The following is an 18,718-nucleotide window of genomic DNA, read 5'->3' on the forward strand; positions in this document are numbered from 1 at the left end:
GGTACGCACAGGCTGTGCATCAGTGTTTAGTGGTGTGTCCAAGTGTTGCGTGCGTCTTTGAGCTTCGAACGAGTGTCTAACTCTTTGAGCACAAATCTTGGTCCTGTTGTGTTCTGTCAAGGTGACGGACGATAAACTAGCTCATAGACTGTCGCTCCATTTGTTTTCAGCACAGAACATTTACTGTTGAGAATGGAGTTGTTATAGTTGTACTTATTCATCACCAGTCTGGCTCTGGTTAACGTATCATAGGGTCATGTCTGTGTCGGCGTCTTGCCTCTGGCCTGGTTCAGGTACAACGTTATGAACGAATTTCCAACACAGCCGGTTGGTGTTGTTGGCAATGAAATCGCCAACCCTTTCGCACTGAGGATCCAAGGAAGTTGGCATTGTATGGGCTGTTTCGACTTTCAGCTTCCTGATTTTGTCCATCAAGTTGAACCGTTTAGCATGTTCTTCGCAGCTTTGCTCAGCCTCCGTCGCCACAACACTAGACGCCTTGCGTCGTGGGCTGGGGGTCAGAAACTGGTGATGATACTTTATGATAAGGTCTGCTACCTCGCACTCCATCTCTAGAACCTGTTGTGTTGCGGCTTGATGAGTTAAGACCTTTGTAGCATCACATGAAGGCTGATTGGCGAATTGAACAATTGAGACCTGAGTTCGTCCAAGGTAAGCAAGCACGATGAAGGAAATGCAGAATATAAGATCGCGGCGCCAAATTCTAGCATTCTGTTGTTCGAGCAGAAGAAGCTCAAGTCCTTTTAGGGTGCGTTTGACAACATCGCGGAGAGGTGGTAACATCAACATCTTGATGTAGAGATTGATGATGGATGGACTGATATATTCTGCCCCGTCTGGTATTCGGGCCTCGATGCGTTGTTGTAACGTGGGTACATGTTCCTCACGCACATTGAACGAGTAGATAAATATGTAGTTGAAGAATGACAAGGCCAGAGCCTCTTTCAGAAGGCGGTGTTGAGGCATGGCGGCTTGGAAGTACTCGCAGATGAGTTTCATGACGCTGCCAGCAAAGAGGTCCGTTCCTTTTTTGAACCAATGCCACGCCCAGTCGCTATTGTGAGTGCAGTCGATTGTCTGTTGAAACCATTTGAGTAAGGAATGACGAATATGGTTGGCAGCTTCTTCTTCTTTGTCGCAGGAGATAACAACAGGTAGGTCATACATGCTAATTTGCACGGCAGTCGACTGTTTGCCATTGTCCACAGGTAAATATGCTGGCCGATTGGAATCGCCGACAGGTAGGAATTCTCTTACTGGAACAACCAGATCCGGACCAAGACCGATTTCCAGAGGGAGAGCAAAGCGCGGCTTATCTCTACAAGTCCATCCTTTGTGCTGGATGAAGGAATCAATATATCTGCGTTCGAGGCGGCTCGCTAAGATATCTAAAGTTCGTCAGCACTTGGCCATTTCCACGATTGTTTCGTTCCTACCTGGCAGCAGGTATTGAGTTCTAAACATCAAGCGTGGTCGTACGCAGCCCAGCTTCCAAGTTCGAGGCTGTTTGTTGGAACAGTTTTGGCAGATGTCCTTGCTGGTATCGCATGTTTCCTTGTAGACAAAGCATCTTAAGCAGGAGCGTTCCTTACGTACATCATTGGCGTTTTGTCGCGATTCGTGGGACAACGGTCCTTGACGACGACCGGCTCTAGCAATACCGCGCGATGGCATGTGAATGACTGGAGGAGCAGGTGTTTCTGTAATTCGCTGCGGGTAGGGAGCAGGACGGGATGATGTGGAGCCGGCAGGAGATGAACCTTCTTCTAGTTCCAGAGATGACCAGGGTTCATCGAGATCGCGTACATGCAACAGAGCGGAGGGAAGCATCATGGAGGAAGGAGGGGTGGATTCGTGCATCCTGGAAGGTGGCCAATCACCAATGTCGCCATCGCAAATTGCATCAACACCGGCCAACGGTTCGACGGCCCCTGTACAGGTCACTGTTAACATGACCAAGAGGAGAGGGTGGTATTGCACGAACCATTGTGCAGTGTTTTGTCTAGAAAATTGGTCAAGTCACTGTCACTGCGCTTTCGAGTGCTGTCCAGTATGGCAGCAAAGCCATCCTGACTGCCAGGTTGTTCGAGTGACGAGATGGATTGCGCCGGAGTATACTCGAGAGGAGACAGAGTTCGATTCCTGTCGATTGTGGACGGAGAGGAAACCTCGAACGCCTTGTGTGCCAACGTCGAACTTTCGGGGGTGCCTAAACTTGTTGGACTTTGTGTCTCTGCGTAGTTGAGTGGTTTGGACGTCCACTGAGATGTTGCAAGTTGTGGCAGAGGAGGGGGCGGTAGTCCACGGAAGGTGACATTGATAGCTGATTGGTAAGGTGTATGAGAGAGTGGTTGTTGCAAAGCTGGGAGGTTTGCATTGGAGGCTGCTGCCCTTGGTCTGATGGCTCGTTGGTAATCTGGCTGTTCTGATCCGCGCCTTCTGCTACGCCCAGTGCTCGGACTGCGCCTGACTCTTGCCATGAAGTCCTGGTCATCGCCTTCTGAGGCAGACTCCGGTGTCAAACTTCGACTCTTGGGCAGTTGCCTTACGGCCAAGGCTGGTCTCTGCTTGAAAGTTAGCTGAGTCATGACGAATTGACCTAGCAGTAGAAACGCAAGCAGACTTGAGCCAGACAGGCAACCGACATAATCTTATATCCATCCAATCTTCAATTCATTACGCAAATTCGATGGAACAACGTGTAGACAAGAATTAGGTCAACGCGCATACTGTGGTACTTCACTCACCGGTTGTCAATTGCCACGACGATACTGGCAGATTCGTGGCTATTTCATCGTTCTTCATGCCGGCCACGGGTTTCACCATGAATGGGCGTGCACTAATCACTAGAGGAACAGCAAGCACTTCGCGCCCGACATAAAAGCTGAGAAGCTGTCAGCGAGACTGAGCAACCGGTGTCAGCGGTCCAGTGGTCAAGACTATGGATAGAGATTGGTTCGCAGAGGTTTCGATGAAGTTCTGCGACTGCTCCCAATACTGGGACGACGCTAATTTGTACGCCTAAGAACGGGAAGCGTTCCACTCCGGTTGCGCTTTGTCCAGATCTCCTATCAAGCTCGCCTGTGAGGATGGATCATGACTTCTTTAGGGTCTTTGTAGTGGGACAGTCGTGTTCATGTGAAGTTGTGTCTCGGAAGGGAGCCGCAAGCGATTCGTCTACATACACTACGTAAAGCTGTGCCACCGTATTACCATATGAGTAACGTTGCCATAGCCAGGATAGCTGAGGGGCAAGCTGGCAAGGCAGAATCCTTTCATTGGGCTGAAACAAATATCGTGTTCAAGTCTGCCTCGTCACAGTCCTTGGATTCACCTTCTCTGCAGCTTGTGCTGCACGTCCGGATGTAACTATATTTCTCATGCAGTCTTCGACTAGTCATTGATGCAAAGCGTGTAGCGGTGTGACGATCTTCTGTATTCGTACACGTTCCAGAGATCCGTTCCCTCAATTTTTCAATTTCGAGAATTTATGCTGCTAAAGTCGAGAAATTATATTTGCTTGATTTGTTGATCTTGACGCGAAAGAACTGATCGGTTGTCCGAAAGTCTGTCAGTTTCACAACCGCACATATCGAGCACGTTCCCCAATACTCGTAGTCCGTAGAACCGAGGTTTCAGGAACGTGCCCCGCGATCCTGCTCAGTCTGTGGTTCGGAACGGAACTTGACTATGCTCACCAGCAGCAGGTGCGGAGAGTGAAGCCGCAAAAGCATGTGTTGTAGGAAGCCCCTCGTCTCAATGTCCGAACATGCGACGATCTGGATAGAATCTGGTTGCTATAAAGTGCTAACTTTCCAGACTTCTACTCTTTGAGGTACATTGTAACGACGCAGCAGCACTGGAAACTTAGCCCTATAATTGACCTAATCGAACGAACCACAAACAACCAACAACATGTCTGTCAAAGTCCTTGTTGTATATCCAAACGATGAAGGTGCCACTTTCAACATGGATTACTACCTAAGCACCCACATGCCACTCGTCACCGAGAAATGGAAGCAATATGGTCTGAAGGGCTGGGAAGTGATTCAATTCGCTGGAGGACCAGACGGCAGCAAGCCTCAATTTAGCACCCAGGCAACGCTTATCTGGGACAACAAAGACGACTTCTACAAGGCAGTCGGAGCACCAGAGACAAAAGATGTTATGGAGGATATCCCAAACTTTAGCAACAAGCAACCCCTGATCATAGGTGGAAAGGTACTCAAGACAGAATCACTCTAGGGAGTGTGAAGGGCAGGCATAGAGACCGATTGAGCTCGACAATTGCAGAATGGGCCGGGGATAAAATTCGACGGGAAGCGCTTGCCAATGCTTATATGCTTGACACCATGAGTAGTGTATAGGCCAGGGGAAGGAACGCGTTCTACTACAAATCCTTTCTCTCTTCTACTCAATTGCACCATTTCGTGATTGTACCGTCGCTCTCGGACCTTGTATAGACTACTCGTTCTTATCCTGAGGCAGCAAAGCTCAAGCGATAACTGCTCAGGCATACTTTTGCCATTCGACCCAGTGTAGAACTGGCAATTCGAAGACAATCGTTGTATGTCCGGAGAGCACAGAGTTCTCAACCTTTGGGATGTCACCAGTGTCCGTGAAGTCTCCTCTCAACAAGCCGTACCTTTCTCCATAGTCGACGGTGTCTCATTTGTGTCAATAACAAACGCGTCTGACACGATCCAATCCATCTCTACTTGGACGACCCTAAAAGGTTGGCGAACATCCGGGAACATACATCCCATGTTGTCCAAGCTCTTCTCTAAATGTCGATTGCTTCTACAGCATACTTGGAAAACTGCAAAAACCATAGCATGAAGATTGGTGAACACTGTATACATCTATAATCACCGGCTGACTAAGATCTCACGAGGTTTAGTCCTTTACGAACGTAGGATTGCGCGTCCTTGTGCTATCTGGCTCGCAAGATACCTCTCGAACAAACCAACACGCGGTACCTAACAAGTTCCAAAGCAGGCTGACCTATCAGCATGCGCCACATCATATATCATGCGTGCCCGAAAGAGGACCAAGACATGCAAGAACTGGTAAACATGACGGAATATATGGTGTTGGAGAATGTATAATATACACGATCTCTGCCTGGTGTTGCTACACAATCTTCTTGGTATGGAACATGTCCCTCTCTACAAATGGTAACGGCCACAATATTTTCCCGGTGAAGGTGTCATCCGTCTATCCCACATTCTAAACACCATGTCTAATCCAGCAACAACCTACCCGCTGAACGCTCCCAGTCAACGCTTCCCGCTATGCAAAATCAAACGCCATCCAAACAACCATTGTCTTTGTTGCGGCAAGACCCAGCTTGTCACGTTCTGTTGAGTTTTTAGTGTAACTGGGAACGATGCATTCCTCCGTGATTGATTTTGTTTCGACATGAGCTGCCACGGCTTTCGAAGTGCTCGCTGTTGACCAGCAACTACGGGCAGATCTCAAAGCCTCAGTTCCAAGCAGTTGATGGCCTAGGTTTTGGTGGTGGTGGTGGCGGCGATGTCTTCGGGCCTTTTGCCATTGACCGACAACGAACTGGTCCGTCCCAAGCTGACAGGTTAGTATCTATTACCTCATGAAGAATGGCGTTGTACTCACCGACAATGGGTCTCGGTTTTTCGTCTCCGTCGCCCTTTCGAAGACTCCTCGTTACATGAGCCATGATAGTTGCTTGATGTCTCAGCTATGGTCGTTCTAGGTGATGTCTTTCCTGAGTTGTGTGTGTGCTTTATGTGAGAGTCTCGCTGCTGGATTGTGAGATGGGCTCACTTATATGCCTTGTGTTTGTGTCCTTTCAACATAACGACAAGGAGGCACAGATAGGATGGGTTATATAATTCAATCCTTCTGTTAAGAGACCTTTTGTGACTAACCAACAATCACACAGAAGTTCATTGACTTAGAGGTATATGCTGCGAAGGTGAATTGGACTTTTCGATTTGCCTGCTGCCTCGCAACTCAGGCTTCGGCATAGGGAAATTTGGCAAAGCCATGTCCCAAGCGGGAGGGACTTTGTGCTTCGAGAAACTGGCCAGTGTCGGCGTTGACGTAGGCAAGAGTCATCAATCGACCTCCAGTGAACCAGTGGCAGTCATTGGTCTTTTGGTAAATGTCAGTCAGCCTAGGGGGAGTCAAGTCGAGCAAGATGAACAATAGAGCAACCATACGGAGAAGGGCAAACTCAACGTCGAGGTGCGTGATTTGTGGCAGAGCCCCAGTGGACATGGACAAGCAACAAGGACGCCAGGCAACGAGCAGATTGGGTGGGGCGGTTGTGGACATCCGTGAAGGCATTACTGTTTCGTGCCTAGCATTCGATCTGAAGCGGTAATGTTAAGAGCAGAGACGCTACAAAAGAGCATTGTGGGGACGCAAAAGAGCAGAAGTGCAATGAAAGAGGAAATGTGTAGAAGCTCGTATAGGTTCACGAACCTCATCGTTGGATTCGCGACCCTTAGTCGAGGACAGGATTGGTTGACTCCAAGGCACCAAGGCAATGCTCTCCAGGTTGAGTCATACACTGGAATATGTCTCAACAAGACAAGTGAATGAAGCGTGTGTGAATGTTTGATTGTGTGGGTGGGCAACAGGCTCGATGTAGGTAAGGTCACATTGCCGCCTGATAAGGCAAGCTTCTGGAAGAATACCTCTAAAGGGGCAGTGCTGATTGTGTACATCGTTTCCAGGAATGAGATTTGTGCAGGCTTGGAGAGCATAGAAACGATCAAGCAAAAAGAGTGAGGGCTGCTTGGCGTAGCATGACGTGGGAAATTGGAGCGCAGAGCGATGGGCAAGAGATAAATACCTCGAAGTTCTTGAGATGCATCGACCTTTTGAAGAACTGTTCCCTTCCAAAGTTAGGCTCTCTCACGCTACCACCTTAGCATGTACACAGTACCGGTAGTACGTGACTCGTGATATGGCCTGGATGGATGTGAATCAATCCGATACACAACGGAGCAATCAGCCTGGACGCTAAGCTCAGAGATCGGCATCTCACCGGTTAGCCCCCAAATCTATTACACGAAATACAAGTGAATACCGCCCCTTGGGCCGAGTTGTGCATGACACGATTCGAGCTTGTCTATTTAAAATCATCCCGGTGTTCCACTGCAGTGAGAAGTTGCACAGTATTGGTCGTAGATGACCTAAGCCTTGTGTATGCCTTGCGAGTCTGGCGTATTGTGGAGAAGAGTTGTATTCTGCTATAATGTTTACGTCTCACCTATACAACCTGTAACTTGGTCATTACATACAACACAGGCCGACTGCCCACACTTCTATCAGCCCTACCCGTCTACTCCGTATACCCTATTCATCCTACGCCTGCTACACAACATTGAATGCAACGGCATCACCAGATACGCACATGTTCAGTGTTGAGATCATAACCGACGCCCATAGAGAATGAGAACCTCGAGGCTTGCTGCCTGGAGGAGACAGCTGCGACGTTACTAGCAGTCCCCGGAGTCTCCGCATTCGTGGAATTTATCCTTTGGCCCCGAAAAGCTGAAAGGTTTCGTGCGAACTCTATCTGTTCCAGAGTGCAGGTGACTAGCAAAAGGGCCTTAAAAGCCCTTGCCTTGCGGGAGTGTGACGATGTCTGCGATCGAGTCTGTTGCCATGACTTCATCGGTTAAAGTGGTGCCTGCATGGAAATCTGGTCACAGGAGACGAACATGGTAGGCATGGGGGATGTCCTCTTGCCGGGCCAGCGGTAATGATCTCTCTACTTAGCACAAGGGTTAATTCAAACTATATCTTACTTGTTAGAACGCTGGTGAGAACTTGAGGAAAGAGCGCCCTTCCTTCACCCATTCAGGGCGGTGATAAGAATGATGCGAGCCTCGCCATACATTCCTGACTTGATTTTGCGATAGGTAGTGTCCCCAGGAGTACCGTGTTTCCAGCACCACTTATAGTTGTTCGAGCCCTGAGACAGTGCCTATAATCTGATTAGAAAACTGTAACGAGGTTCACGTTATTCCCGTCGCCACTCTACCACTGTGGGTGGATCAGAGTTCAATTATTTTCCACCACATTCTTTTCAATTTCTCCTCTTGCACATAAGTCGGACCATACTTCCCGTGCATATAGTCGCTTTCATGCTCCGGAGGAGACTCAGCCGCTGAGTACCACCTGAACGATACTAATAGTACACCTCTACAAGAAAGAAGTCCAGACGATGCAAGTCCCGTTTCGTGAAAGCCACGTCTCTCTGGCCTGCGCTATCGCTTGTCGCTTGCGCAAGTAGCGCCTTGCATATACCGTCAAGCATGTTCGGGCTGTGCAAACTTGTTCAACCAAGAGCTTCGCAGCTCGTTGGTGACTGGTCAAGAACCCCTTCTCCATGCCGGCCATCGGTGACAATGTCATGCACATTCTTTCCCCGAACTCTTCTTGTCGTGTTACGAATGTCCTAGACCATTTTGATGTGTACTCAACATCTGATTGGTGCATGTCGCTCACCGTCATTGCTGGACTTGCGAATCAGGTCTTCGCTACCATCTCTACCGTGTGAGCCGTGCTACGGTAACTGGTCTTGATTCCAGATTAACGAGTATAAAGTGTGCCTATGTAGAGAATGCTTTCCTTCCAAATTTTGCAACAGAATTCGCGATCACAATGACCAGAAAAGTTGTCGAGACGCAACCGTCATCGACGACACAGCCAAGATCGGCAACTTCTCTGGAAGGGAACATCGGTCGCCCCGATAATGGAATCAAAGAACGAGTTGCTAGTCGACAGGAAAGCAATCTCGGATCACTACATCCAAATTCGAGCTATTTAGCTCAACAGTTTATGTATCATTTCGGTGGGGAAGCTTCTGATTTAGCATTTTACAGTGCAAGTCCTGCACTTTTGCCTGAGCTACATTTCACGAAACCAGCAGAGCATCACGATGATGACCAGCCGCCAGAGGATCTCTGGTCTGCATATGTAGCAGAGGAGTTCGCGACGTGTGGTGATCTTGGAGAATTCCCATCGTCTTTTACGAAGCAGACAATAGTAGAGGCCACAAACAACCTCGAGCCAGCATGGCACAATTCTGGTACGTGAAACCGAGCTCTCCAAGCTGTGAAGCTGACTTGTTCAGCAGCAACATCTCTGCATGTACCTGTATGGCCTCAGCAGAATATGCATGTTAGTAACCACTATTCAAAACCTCCGACTACACAAACATCACAACAAACGACATTTTCTGCACACTTCGGCGGTCCTTTACCTATAAGACAAGTTTGGGATTGTTCACAAACACCGGGATCCACGGCGCGGACTCCGCGGCAGAGGTTCTTGCTTCCGAAAAACAGGGCTCCTCCTGATGCTCCTCCAGATGCCGGCGATGTGGATGAGGTATTCAATGGACGAGGTCGAAAGCGTGCACTAACTCCCATAGCAAAAGACTCTGCACGACGGGTAAGACTCATGGGGGCATGTGCTCGGTGTCATGTGATGAAGGAGAAGGTAAATGTCATACTGAGTCTCGGGGAAATTTCTTACTCGAGCTAGTGTGATGACAAACGCCCATGCCGTCCATGCCTAAGCAAGAGCAAACGTACTCTGGACTTTTTCTGCATGAACGAGCTTCCAGAAACCAGGCACGAGCACTTGTTCACGGGTGAAATACTCTTTCGGTGTACACGACGCAAACTAATACGGTATACAGAGGACATGTACGGCCATCTTGATCTCAAAAATGGGGAGTTCTTTCACAAAATGCCAGGGCCAGATCCAAGTCCTGAGAACAAACCTTTTTTGATTCGCCTACATCAATATTTTGATGTTCCAGAATTGACCATCCCAGTCATCAGATTTGAAGCGAAAAGACCCCAGGACATCCAAAAGTCAGTTTTTCCAATCACTTCCCAGGGCCAGGGTTTCGAAGTCCAGGCACAAGAAATATTGAGTCCTCCTCTTGTACCGGCAATGAACACTAGTAATCTGGTCCCTTATATAAACGAATTTCGTCTCTGGGTTCGTCAATGGCTCGAGTGTGCAGAAGCTCATGATGACCTTGATTGGCATCTTACCTTCTTTCGAGAAGAATATGGGAAGCCATGGCCCAGGTCTGTTTTCGCTGATGTTTGTCAGTTCTATCATAAAGTAGTGTTGGGTCGCTGTCCTGCACTAAAGAATGCCCTTCAATCGACAGTGCTTGTCTATATGCTCGGACATAGTTTCTACCTGCCACACGAAGAAATCGAGCCTGTGCTGCAGCGAACGGGTCTTGCGGACCGCTACAACGGCGAATTCATGTACGTTTCACCTATACACGTCGATCGTTTCCTGAAAGCCTTGCTCTTTCAGTTCTTCAAAGCCACAACGAGAGCTACCTTCAAGTACTACCAGGACCTGTGTTCACCCAACAAATTCACAAAATTGTCCCGTGACAGATTACTTGCCACGTCTATCGTGTTGATAATCGTGGCTGGTTCACAGCAGAGCAAGGCAGTCGAGAAAGCAGTTGCTAGACACCGTCGTGGTCAGCAAGTTGACAAAGACGAAGTCTATAAGCAAATCCAGGAGATTGAGGACTATATCAACGATCTTATCATTGAACTGTGGCGATACAAGTTTGAAGGTCCGCGCAAATGGGACAAGGACGACTCTCGTGACCGCGTCCGTGCACATGCAGCCAAACAATTCGATCTTATGGGCAGATTCAAATCATCGTACCAACCATTCGGTGAGTAGATCCCTTTTTTGTGCGAGCCGTCAACTGACAGGTGCAGTGAATGATCTCGAGGGCTTGTCAACAGAGCTTCCTTCAGACATCAACGATCGAAAGTTCGGCATCCAAAATATTGATAGATTGCTCAGGAAATTCTATCTCGCTGTATTCCCTACAGATGTGGTACCAGATCCTGACGACAAAGTGAAGACATAAGACCGACCAGGACCATACACCTCCAGAGCCGTCAGGATAATTCGATCGTAGCACCAAAAGCTTCTACCGTGAAGCCCCACAAACACACTCAATACTCCAAGCTGTCCTGCTGTCCGTCATCGCTGGTCTCATCCATCGGCCTGGAACCGTCCCAAAAGCATCGTTACACGTATTCAACAATCTTGTACATTGTGTAATGACCACTTGCAAATCATCCCAACAAACCTCCCGCAAAATCTCCCACCACAAAGAATTCTCCAAACTAAAAACAACAATTAAGAAAGAAGTCGCAAGGTCGTCCATCTGACACAATGAACCGCCGCCACCACCACGAGGATTGTTGTACAGACATAGTCGGCGACGTTCCCGCCAAACCACGTTCAGGCATAGCTGCCTCTCCCTCAACGTACTGCCCCTAACCAACCTCTGCGTACTCTTCGCTTGACCTAATCATCTCAATGAACAGGAAGATCACCGCTTCAAGATACCGAAAGCAGATGTGCGGCCATATAGGGATGATGTTATCGGTTATGTGCAGCTATAACTCGTCAGCACGGTTCAGAGCGCCAGCTTTGGTGTTACGTGCCATCGGGCGGTGGCTTTGGCCTGGGCTTGGGCTTAGGCTTAGGCTGTGGGTTTCCCTTTGACGTGGAGAGGATGTAAAGATGAAAGCAGGCTGTTGTCCAACCATCTCCGTTGGCTAGTGAGTGTGAGTACGTATACAGCTTCTGGATACCTGGGATTACTCACGATCTGGAGGTGCTGGTTTCGGTGCGAAAAGCTTCCGGCCATTGTAGCCGATAGCTTTCGACGTTAGTATGGCTTGGACCAGACCGTCACTGATGTGCAATGGTTGCTCACGAGAAGGGGGTGGGGGCGGTTTGGGTTTTGGTTTCGGCGTCGACGGTTTTGGTGTCGACGGTTTTGGCGCGCCACCACCCATGTTGTGATATGGTCTTGCAAGGCAGAACTCTAGACTTTCGTGATACGCCATGGAGGTTTGGACGCCAAAAAGATGAGAATGTTTTGTGTTTTCAATGCAAAATTCAAGGCCCAAAGTTCAAGTGTAAGCAGCATGGGAAGGAAGCAGCTGTTTTGCACTGAGAATGATATGACAATTATCAGTGAGAAGAGACAGCATTTATGAAGTTTTCGAATTGTCTATGGCACACCCGGAGCAGAGTAATGGGTAGACGACTGTAAGGAGGCAATTGATGCTCTACCATGCCTGCCTCAGCCACCGCCTACTGCCTGCCATTTCTGGTATTCCTCATCAATGCGACGTCCAATGGCGATTTTTGCGCAGGTAGAAAAGGAACAATAAGACCTTCATCGTGCTCATGACTCGCTGTGCATGAGAAAGTCAATGATGAGACCCGAAATCTAATGCAGCGAGTGGTAAGTTTCACCATAACGCCTAGCGATTGACATTAAGGGGCATGGCCGAGAGCGTCGCTTCAACCGATCTCGTACCGGTATCACTTCCGAGTCTGGCACCGCAACGAATATGCTTTGTAGCAGTATGTGTGCTGGAGGGCTTTGTTGTACTTTTTGGTTAGAATGGCTGTTTAGAAAGAAGGCAAATCAACTAACCAAATCAGGCACAAGAGGACTGAAACCACCAAACTTGATCATCCAAAATCCCTGGCATCCAAAGCTTCGTCGACGTAGTAGCGGTGTGTATTCTTGTCTGATCTTCGTCAGTAGTTGATTACGTTGCGAGCCGTGAGCTCTGAGCTCTTTTTCTCCACAATAAGCATTGACTCATTGTCAGTGACTGACATGGGAGGCACAAGACCCGTGGCCCGAGGACTGATGACACAGCTCTGCCAATCTCCGTCCTGGCTCCTCGCTGATTGAAAGTGAAGCATCCCAGCAGGAAACTAGAAGTCTTGGAAGTAGACTGTATAGGTTATCGCAGAGAAGCGGGTCACCTTGCGCTGCGGTTCGAACTATGGTAGTCAATTTTGCTCAAGGCATCCATTTCCAATGTAGATGCGCAGCTCACGGTGCTGAATTCGTGCATTATGATGTTATTTGAAAATATTTGCATCATAGGCATCACAATCTGGGACGACTTTTGAGCTCGAAAGGACATGAATGCCGAAACCACGACTGACCCATAACAATCGTGACGGGATATTCGTTGTAGCGCACCGAAGTCCTCGCTGCAACAACGTATGGCGCTCGTCAATATTTCGTTTTGCTGGCTCTCTTTGGAAGTCTGTTTATGACAGCACGATTCAACGTCGTTGCAGCAGCAGAAGAGCTGTGACGTTCTCACGTGCTTCTGAATGCTCGGCAGGCTTTCCTGTGCTGCACAACTTTGGACGCTTAGCACTACCCGTGGGCCACGATGCTAAGAGGCCTCAGGCCTGTATCCAATGCTGGCAGTAAGCTGTAAGTCGCGCCTGTTCGCCCTTCTATCCTCTGCTTAGCCATCCAACCAAGTACGAATCCAAGGAGATGGCCCTGCAGAACATGGTAACGTAGATTGACGACTCTCCGGATGCACATACTCGAAAAGCCTGTTCGCGAAGGCAAGCGCGCCGCGATCATATGACATCTTCTGCGGCTTCTGAAAGCTTGCAACAGGTGGCATATTGGCCTATTGACGAGATGAGTCATGCCAGAAAGGCATAGACGAGAACAGCATATTGGTTCAGATCCGGGTGGTCCTCCTCGTGTTCCGACTACATGACAAATGTGTGAAGTGGTTGAGTGTGCACTGTCTTTCCGAGAATGCCATGCCAGACGAGACGGGCCACGATCTGATAGTTGAGAGACGACCACTAAGCAGACAACGACGAGACCAGGAAAAGGGCTTCTTCCGTGGCCAGACATGCTATCAGGTCTTTCTCTAAGAGTTGAGATTCTCATTCAGAAGCTATATCTACATGGGACACATTGTCCTGTACTTGTCGTAGTAGATCGGAACGTTTGATGTTCAATTTGACTCATGATATATCCTTGTTGACAACGACAGGGACCAGCATTACAGGCAGAGTGTGTCTAATTAGCTAATTGTACGCCCTGACTCCAAAGCTGATTTGTCAAGTCTTCTAACCCATGCCCAATCGCAACATTTCCAAGGATTGGTTGACACGATGAAATCCTCAGGGTTCCAGTCCAATCCTTCGAAAGCGCTAAGTGGTTCCAACCGTTCTGTATCAGGTCGACAAACTAATGGCAAAAACGACTAGCTGGTTCCATAAGCGACCTGCCTGTGAAAGAAGCCTTTCTGTATAGTCTCTACTCATGACTGTCGCAGGAGACAAGCAACGAATGGTACGGTGAACAAGACTCGATTGATTGGAAGCGAGCAAAAGGTTAGTGACCTTCATGGTCATGCTGGTGTCTTCGGGGCTCTTTTTTCGAGGGTGAATGTCATTCTCATACGTAGTTCACCGTAGAATCACGAAGGTCCATCTCGTAGGAACTTCTACATAGCCTTGTTCGCGTCATCTTCCTCATCTTCTGATCTCCTCCTCTCCATAACACTCAGCACCACTCTTCTTTCCTCTTTGATAGTCGTGTACAAATAGCCCCAGAACAGCATGTCCACCATCCCTATTGTAAAAGTGATGTTATTCACGAGCAGGCTCGCTGCATCAACATCTTGCGTCAATAGTGGAACTCTATCGATGCCTCTCTGGCTACGGAAAACGTACATCCATGCAACGAGCAGCGATGCGAAGATCACATGCATCCCAGCAAAGACCTGCCAAGTCGTCTGAGTCAGGTTGAGCTTGGCTATGCTCTCACCAACTTCAGTACTCGACTTACGTACAACCTTGGCATCGTCGGTCGTGCGTGCTGTCAAGCCCGCTCTCGAAAAGCGCAACGGAAAGGCTAGAATGATGGTGCTGAAAGCTGTTGCGGCTATGACAAGGCCTAGCAAGGAGATGATCTCCCGCTCAGAGATGGTGAGTGTCGTTCTCAGTGGACGTGTCAGGGACGTCAATGGGTTTGAAGAGTGGCTGGTAGACCCGTCTGAACGTGGCAGGACAGGATCTGGGATGAATGTTGCGGTTCGGATGTGCATCGAACTGCCCAATAAAGAGAGGGTTGTTGAGGAAAGGACTCTGGTAGGAGAGGTGATGAGAAGGGCGGAGATGGCGAGTAAGGCGGCAGCGGCCGATTCAATGAGCAAGAATGAGCTCAGTAAAGGCATGTCGTAATCAAATATGGTACTATCACGTAGGTGGTCGAGTTTTGAATTAGATTGTGGTTGTGGTTGAGTTCGCGGTGCATCCACGTGGTGTCATTCCCCGAACACTGTGCTATTGAAGGGAAGTGAAGCATACATTTTGAAGACTCGTTAGAGGCAATGAAGAGAGATTGATGTCCTCCGTGTCTGCCAAGTCTTGCATAGGAGTCAGGAGACGGATTTATCCCAGCCGATTGTGCGGGATGACGATTGCTGACTAAACGCAAGGCAGCTGGAATTGGCACGAGGGACAATCAGATGCAAAGACAGATAACTCGCACCGTGAAAAGAAAATAGTAAAACGAACCCGCTACTGGAGGAGTGATCGAGCAGTCGCAAACACCAGATACCAGATTCCCCTTCGAAGTCTGGCATAAAGAAATTTATTTGAACATCACACTCTCCAAACGCAATCCATTCGCACTTTCGATACAGACATGTCAGCCCCGAAAGACAGCATCAGCAGTACTTATGTCCCAGGAGAGTCACTGGTATCTCGCTTCCTCCTTACTCCGCTGCTCTTCATCTCATTTCTCGTCTCACTCTTTCTTATCGACAAGCAGACTTATTCCAAAGTATTGAGCGGCCACGGATCAGCAGACAGTTACTACCACTCACATCAACGCAAGATGGCGAAGCGAGAGATGGAAGATGCATTCCATCTCAGGAACAAAGTCCTCGCAGCCATGTTTGTTATTTCGGGTATAGGTCTTGCATTGATAGGTTGGGGTGGTAGTAAAGTGCTGCATGCACTTTTTCCCGGGCTTCGAGCTCATACAGCTTGAGCTGTTTCGATTTTGCTAGGCTTTTGGGCGTGTAGGAACATGCATCAACGGCTGTTACTTATGGACGGTGTCTCGTTGGCTGATCTTGATGAATGCATTCCATAGACTCTGGGAAATTTCTGCTTCATACCCATTCATTGGAGGGAAATGGTTGTTGCTCACTTCTCCGGGGCGTCTGGTAATCTTTCGATCACGTACTTGCCTCTGGCGACACTCATGATAGGTACACCAGGGACTTTTCGGATTCTTCGCTTCAGATCCTGATCGTTCGTGGCGACAATGTAAATCTTGTGGCGTTGTACCCGGTCGACAATGCAGTCGTCAGCATAGACGCCCTTATGACCACACTTGAGTCTTTCCCACCGCTCGTCTCTTGCTATACGTAAAGCGATTCTGTACTTGGGACCCAGCTTTTCTAATTCGGCCATAACGCAATCTGAAATGATAGGTATGCATTTGGCATAGAGACAATCCATCATGGTAGGAAGCATATCAAGCTTCTTCTGAACTGTATGAGAGAGGAAATTGGTATCGACCAGAACATTGTATGGAGGCACAAGTGCAGTATTATATTGAAAGAAGAGCGCCGACGAGACTTGAGGCCTGTCAAAGTCAATATGCAACAGGTATCAGAGTGAAGCTCACATACACTTCCCGAATCACTTCATCATCCTTCTTCTTCTGGCTTTCTGTTTCTGCTTTCTGCTGGTTTTTCTTCAATCGAGCATCACGCTGCCCAATGATTCTCTTGACCGTCGCGAACTTGCGGGTCTTCTTCTGAACTCCCATCTCTGACTGCGAACGCTCGAGTAGCTGAGAACCGTTAACAGCAACGAGAGACAGTCGTGATGCAAAAGACTATCGATACGAAATATTGCGTATCGCAGCCACGATCTGGTTGAACCTCCACAAAATTTAAGCTTCCAGTTCTTTGGGTAGTATGCGATCGCCCAAAGAGCCGGATATTAGTGGCAGATCAGGCTCCGCTTACAGGGGCCAAGCAGCACGCGTAGCCAGAAGCAGCAGGCCGAAAATAAATCGACTTTGCAAACACGAATCTTGTCAACCCTTACCCTTCCGCCCTTCACTTCCCAACTATCCTCATTACTTCAGAGTCCAGGCGACCAGAAACACCTGTTTTTCAGGCGCATATAGCACTCGATTGTGCAATCTAATTAGCGATAACCACTGAACCAGCACCACCTCTTCAAGCTGTGTAGCTGTCAACGGGTAGCAGCATCAGCCACTCGCAGCAGGGAAGCACATTGACGCCCCAACGATATGTCGACCGCAACTTCTGCGTCCGCGCAGCCAACATCTGCTTCTCAGTCTGACGGTGGTGCGAATCTAAGTAATGTTCTCGGTTCGATCGGTCAAACGAGCACAGATTCAGCATCCGCCACGGATTCCAGTTCAGAGTCTGCATCCGCCTCTAGCTCAGCGTCGAGGAGTGCCACAGCAACCTCAGCTTCTGGTTCGAACACGATCACTAATGCCCCGAGTTTGTCCACCGCTTCCTCCGCCCCAGTTACATCGCTCGCTGGTGCCCCTTCTCTAAGTGGCATTCCATCATTGACCAATGCTCCAACACTATCTGGAGGCTACAGCTACCCTCCTCCCTCCGTACCACCTACCGCGAACGCTCCCTATATGCATAGAACAAATCTGCCAGAAAACTTCGTCTTTATAATTGTTGGTGCTTGCATCGCATTCGTTGCGTTGGTCATCATCGCATGGCGCATTCTCACGTCATGGTCCATCAATCGCAGGTTTGGGAGGCACGAAGGCATAGGCGAGACGAATTTTGGAAAACCTTCATATACTCTTTTGACAGATATGAAGCAGAAACCACATGCACCCTCGCATGATACGAAAGATCTCGGCAATTTACCAAGGAATTTCTCGAGTGTGCCGAGTCTGTTCTTCTCGCCTACCGCCGAAGTAGCGCGTCACTCAACAAGGCCTCCGAGCAGTCGCGACACCCATGGTCATCTACCTGCAGGACACTATCGGGATGGTAGTAGGTATTGATTTTGACGCCAATACTCTTGGAAACCATAGCATTACGTGAGTAAGGATCGAGTTGTGTTACTGCGAAATGGCTGGACCAACTTAGTCGACATGATTTGCACTGGGCGACACGTTCAAGCACTATCCAATCATCCGTACCTATCACGTTTTTTTGATAGTGCTTCATAGCAGGCTAGGACTCTCGGCAAAAATGTATAAAACATGTTTCTCTCTTCAGTTTTGCATGGTGGCCTCATCGTAGGCGTTCGGTCTTTGGATCAAGCAGTGTGCGTTGTGGACAGAAAGAACAGATCACCTTGACCTTCACTAACACTAATGACGACTTAGGCATGCCGGAATTCTGGGACAGTACACAGGCCTGGTTGTTGCTACAGGAAAGGACCTACAGCCCGGTTTATATTGTGGTAGATACACCACTACAGCACGGACCTGGACTCTTGCGAAGATCCCTTTGCATCGCCTCTTCCGTTTGACAAGAATTGAAGGTCCGGCATTTGCTGAAAACTAGCAGCACCTTAGGGGCAGTCGATGTGGTGGACAACAACTCTTCAGTGCTCAGCAGATTGAGGTTGCATGTGCACTGGGATAGGTCCTGTGAATAGCAAAGTTTAGTGGCATCATGAAGCAAACCTGGTACTTGCAGTTTTTACAGAGTAGTACTTATGTTAGTACATGTATTGTGATACTGCAATGGATCGGCATCCTATTATCGTGACAAACAGAGCAAATAAACATTACGGTCGCACC

General features: G+C 48.6%; 4 protein-coding genes across 4 annotated transcripts; 1 reads left to right on the forward strand and 3 right to left on the reverse strand.

Annotated features, from left to right (window-relative positions):
- Positions 1-246: 246 nt before the first annotated feature.
- On the reverse strand, positions 247-2,609 carry LTR64_006259 (uncharacterized protein; the record flags this gene model as incomplete). The annotated part of the gene is made up of 3 exons (XM_064900592.1): positions 247-1,409; positions 1,458-1,952; positions 2,006-2,609. The coding sequence occupies 3 exons, from the start codon at positions 2,607-2,609 to the stop codon at positions 247-249; spliced, it is 2,262 nt and encodes a 753-aa protein (XP_064753904.1).
- Positions 2,610-10,221: 7,612 nt separating this feature from the next.
- LTR64_006260 (uncharacterized protein) lies at positions 10,222-10,945 on the forward strand (the record flags this gene model as incomplete). The annotated part of the gene is made up of 2 exons (XM_064900593.1): positions 10,222-10,744; positions 10,791-10,945. The coding sequence occupies 2 exons, from the start codon at positions 10,222-10,224 to the stop codon at positions 10,943-10,945; spliced, it is 678 nt and encodes a 225-aa protein (XP_064753905.1).
- A 3,442-nt stretch (positions 10,946-14,387) lies between these two features.
- LTR64_006261 (uncharacterized protein) lies at positions 14,388-15,119 on the reverse strand (the record flags this gene model as incomplete). The annotated part of the gene is made up of 2 exons (XM_064900594.1): positions 14,388-14,698; positions 14,732-15,119. The coding sequence occupies 2 exons, from the start codon at positions 15,117-15,119 to the stop codon at positions 14,388-14,390; spliced, it is 699 nt and encodes a 232-aa protein (XP_064753906.1).
- A 979-nt stretch (positions 15,120-16,098) lies between these two features.
- On the reverse strand, positions 16,099-16,729 carry FCF1 (rRNA-processing protein fcf1; the record flags this gene model as incomplete). The annotated part of the gene is made up of 2 exons (XM_064900595.1): positions 16,099-16,543; positions 16,590-16,729. 2 exons carry the CDS (start codon positions 16,727-16,729, stop codon positions 16,099-16,101), a joined length of 585 nt encoding a protein of 194 aa, XP_064753907.1.
- Between the last annotated feature and the right edge of the window lie 1,989 nt (positions 16,730-18,718).

Source organism: Lithohypha guttulata (assembly GCF_036872675.1).
Source record: "Lithohypha guttulata strain CCFEE 5908 chromosome Unknown scaffold_4, whole genome shotgun sequence".
NCBI classification, from domain to species: domain Eukaryota; kingdom Fungi; phylum Ascomycota; class Eurotiomycetes; order Chaetothyriales; family Trichomeriaceae; genus Lithohypha; species Lithohypha guttulata.